General features: G+C 36.6%; 1 protein-coding gene across 1 annotated transcript in view; it reads left to right on the forward strand.

Moving 5' to 3' along the window:
- LOC117121274 (WSC domain-containing protein 2-like) overlaps positions 1-4,750 on the forward strand; it is an 8,272-nt gene extending 3,522 nt beyond the window's left edge. The window contains exons 2-4 of the mRNA XM_033266408.1: positions 2,011-2,183; positions 2,618-2,798; positions 3,918-4,750. Coding sequence (XP_033122299.1) covers positions 2,011-2,183; positions 2,618-2,798; positions 3,918-4,120 — 557 coding nt within the window. The 3' untranslated portion in view covers positions 4,121-4,750. The remainder of the gene's footprint in view (positions 1-2,010; positions 2,184-2,617; positions 2,799-3,917) is intronic.
- The last annotated feature ends 32 nt before the right edge of the window (positions 4,751-4,782 follow it).

Here is a 4,782-nt window from a genome sequence, read left to right on the forward strand (position 1 = left end):
TCTGCAGACGTTTATCTGTTGATGACCTTTTGACCTCCTGAATTCTGCAATGAGATTTTCGGGTCGATTCAGCCGAGACGGCCCGAGTGGAGTTTCATGTAAATGTTTCGTACGGAAAAAAAATCGCCGTCGGGGGCAGTCGCGTCGTAGAATATTAAACATGTTTAATATTTCTCGCGACGGCTTAAGACTGTCCACGAATAAAAAAAATAATACAGTACGGTACTCTGTTTTTAAAAAAAAATAATTGAGCACTATGGGCTTGGTAGCTCACTGCCTGGCAAACCTCATCTATATCTTGGTTTCCATACAATTGCTACGCGCTATCGCCTTCAGTTTTCATGATGCTGATTGGTCGGTCGAATCGGGGAGCCTTCCCGATTGCCTCTGGGACTACTACGCAGCACTGAAACACTGTAGCGAAAGTGTAACGAATACAGAAACCGGGCTTTTGAAGAGAGAGTGACGATCGGGAAGTAGTGCTCTACCAATGCTTGAATTCCCGCCTTCGGGTGACATTTTTTAGGCAATATTATAACCGAGGTGCTTATTAGTTAGTAAAACAAGCAAATAAGATAATCATATCTCAGGCTGGATCACTTATAAACTCCTATACTCTTAGCAATATCATGCTCGTGTTGGGAGATGGGGAACGACGTTTGCGAGTATCGGGAATTGCGACCAACCATGGTGTGACGCATGCACACAATATGGTGTCAGAGGTCCAGTTTAAGGGCATTGGCAGTGGTGTACATGTATTTCAGTAGTAACGACACTTTGGATTCTAGTATAGCAGTTTTTTAAATTGGATTGCATAGACTGAAATATTCCTCAATAGTAATTTCTATTCACCAGGCTTTAACATGCTGCGAAATGCATAATAAAAAATAAAAACAGCAAAGGCATTTATGTAAGTTGGGATAATAATTCCTCAATGGCTATTAAACATAATTTTTGAATTTTTTCGACAAAATTTATCACAAAGACGCAAATCGCAAATCACTCTGTATAAAAAAGAAATAAGTTTAAGCTATCAGTATACGAACGTTAGTAATTTAAAACACAGACGGTTATTGACAAAGTTAAGATTAGGTATACTTGAGATTGAAAAGGGGAGGTGGGAAAATATTGATAGAGACAAAAGAACCTGCAAAATATGCGATAACAATATTATTGAAGATGAATTTCACTTTATTTTGCAATGCCCATATTATTCTGATTTTAAGGAGCAAATATATTCCAAAATTTATTTACTTATATCCATCTATTAACAAGCTCTGTCTATTATTTTCAAATACAAAATATATTAATAATTTAGCAAAATACGTCTATTTTGCGTTTGAAAAAAGAAATAAGTGTATTATGTCACAATAAATTATGTTTAGTATTAGGTCCAATGGCCCATGTACTTGAATAAATTCCCTGAATAGGGAAAGAAAGTAATAGCTCCATTCGTTTCGTTCCCCTAAATGGGGTTTTATTCATCATCAAAACATATAGGCTAAGCCTTTGGTCCTTATATAATAATAAAAAAAAAAAGATGTTAATTTTATATTAGACATTCATATTAAAATCATTTCTGATCTCAGAATAAAAAGGACGAATTACGGTAGTGTAAAATGAAATTCATCTTCAATTGAACTTAAATTATAGAGTTTACTTAAATGACACTGGAGTGGAATCATATTCCATCTGCCCTTCTCGACCTCTAAATTAATAACTCCTAAACGAAATTTAGAAAACAATCTTCTACCCATTCACATCGGATCCAAACCGAGATTCGTCAGCGTCCCTATTCTTGCACACTGATTTGATTTTCTGATCGGTTCGGTAGGCTTTCCGATCCGACAATTCGGATTCGGTTTGAATGCAGCTTAATAACTATGAATACGCACATGTCTCAAAAACACTAGTTTGCATTTAGCGTACGCTGTTTAATGCCTGTCTCTTATACACATCTTTTTTTCTTTTTATTTTGTTCTTTTTCTATTGTTGATCAATAAAATGTAGATACTGGAAAAACGTGGATGTCCTTTACTGACGTAGATAGTCCTGGAGTTTATCGGGCATGCGTACCACGGCCGTATCCCGAGACGAACTTGCAGTCAACAGTGACCGGAGGAATAGTAGATGACACAAAGCAAATGACAATTATCCACTGTTTAAACATGTGCATTAAGCTTGTGGGTATATAGTTTTTATTTAAAAATTAAATTTAGAGTGACGGTATATTACCAAATAAAATGCTATTAGGATTATATTTCGGCTACAGGAACGGCGGTGCAGTAGGATAAGGATGATGGTGATGAAGACGGTGATGTGGCAATGACGATGTTGACAGCGGTGGTGGTGTATATAAAGATGGTGGTAATTATAATGAGCAATACAATAATAATAATAATGATGATGATGATGATGATGATGACGATGACGATGATGATGATGATGATTATCATAATAATAATGAAAAATTAAATTTTAGTTGAAATAGGGATATAGCTCCGCAATTTTCGCACCCCGAACCCACCCAAGTTTCAAGTTTTGCACCCCCAATATGAAACCACACTACGCCCCTGGTATAACGGGCTAAAATTAAAATTTACTTTATTTGTTTCAGAGTTACACGTACGCAGCTCTCGGAAAGGGTACGCAGTGTCTCTGTAGCAACATCAGAGGTAAAGAAAACACACTACTCGACTACAAAGACAGTAAGTTTTGTGACGTACCATGTAGTGGTGAGGCTCTCTACAACTGTGGAGGAGAACAATACCTGTCGCTTTATCGAACCAAGGTTACAGGTAAATATTAATAGGCCAATTCTATTATTTTATATAGGCTTAATACATTTTAACTCAGATATTGAGCCTGCTCATCTGATACAAAATAATGCTAACCACTCATTAAAGACACAACGTGACCGCCCATTTCTAGTTTATTTTCAGAACAGCTCTCTGACCAGAACATTTATTTAGCTTTGTCTTTGTCAGCCTTTTGTTTTGGTGAAATTATGAGATAGGAAACCAGCATTATCATCGATAAAGTCTGTATAATGAAAGTGTGACATAAATCTCAAACTGCGTCTGGGTGTTGGTCATTCCCATACCACAGTCCGTAAACATAGAATATTAAAGCATGTCCGTCAAGCTACGACGCGGATGTCCGTGCTGGACTCCGGAGATGATTTGTAGGGTCTGTGCATCAATGGATAGAGCAACTCACCTCAATCTGCTAAAAAGGTGGTAGCTACTGTGATATCCGCTAAAGTCGTTGAGATCTTTCGTCTCTGGCCGGTTCCCTATCCTCTGCTCTTGTGCTCCAGTTGGCCCGCCGTCTTTTGGATGATACGTTTAAGCTGTTGGTCCCGAGTGCAGTTATTATTATTACACAATGAAGAACTCATTACAACCTTCAGTATGGGATAGGGGATTGCCTCCGCCCCCGTGTGCAAAATTCACCAACAGACCGGGACCCACTTCTTACTCTTATTAGTTAGTGGTTATCCTTGGGATGTATCTCACCAAAAGCACTCCACATCATTCGTTGTAACAATAATGCCACACCTTTATCAATTAGTTTTGGTTTAAATTCCATAACATTTCAAAATATATGTTGTTATATCACCTTAGCACCCGGTACCCGAATTGAGCTTTTTCGTCCAGTACAGTACCATACCCAAAAAAAAAAAATCAATTTACAATACAGTATGTGAATTAATCTTAAAAACGCTGTAGCAGACCAGGCTTACTTGCAACGAGATACAACACGACCACCCCCCCCCCCAAAAACAACCGGTTTGAAGGACATAGCCAGGGATATCAAGCGTCATCGTTACGTCACTTTTGTGGGTTTTAAGCTGATTATCACTAATTGCATTACTGTAGGCCTAATTGTTTTCGTTGTATCGCATATCGTTACAGATGAAAGATGTTCGAATATTGTTCTAAAGCCGAAAGGCAGCTTACCCCTAGTGGCACTAGCAAGCTACCCCAGGTCAGGAAACACATGGACCAGGCAACTCATTGAAAAAGCATCCGGCATCTACACAGGAAGTACACTCTGGGAATATGAGAAACGAATGAAAATATCTAAAAAAGGTTTGTGTTTACGCGTAGCCTTCTAAAATTTATAAAAATAAAAGTACATATTATAACCTTTAACTAAAATTAAGGCATAACTTTGTCTCTTACGTTTGTGTAAGTTGCTTGAACATAATGCATAAGCAAAAGATGAAAATAATATTTTTAATATCGTTATTTCTTACAATAATATATTCAGCATGTGATTATTGATTCTTGATAATTTCTTTTTTAAGTTTTGTGAAAACCAGATAAATCTATCAGTTGAAATATATTTTTTGAAAAATCCTTTAAGTGTGTAAGGTGATGAAATTATGTCAAAAAATGTTTAATAAAGTGAGTGTTCCCCATGAAAGATAACAAAAATGAAAGTAACATAACCATACTGACATAAATAATAAAGGGCTAGACCAAATTCAATAAAATAGTTTCCCAGTTTGATGTGATGATTGAAAACTTAAGAATCTGTAGGAAAGACTTGCAGTCCGCTTTATATTATGGAAATATTTCATATTATGGAAATATGTTATGTTATATGATTTCGATATAATAAAGAATTTGTATATAATTTTTCAATATTCGTTAAAATCAGTGGTTGAACGGCGCATGCATGCACGTACCCAGTGGCATCCAAGGTCAACCGACATAAACCTGTGCTCCGTGTATGTTTGTATATGTCATAGAGATATAATAAGAATACTAGAGC

The sequence above is a fragment of the Anneissia japonica genome, unplaced genomic scaffold (genome assembly GCF_011630105.1).
Source record: "Anneissia japonica isolate Jap-2015-1 unplaced genomic scaffold, ASM1163010v1 scaffold10470_len9344_cov186, whole genome shotgun sequence".
Lineage (NCBI taxonomy): Eukaryota > Metazoa > Echinodermata > Crinoidea > Comatulida > Comatulidae > Anneissia > Anneissia japonica.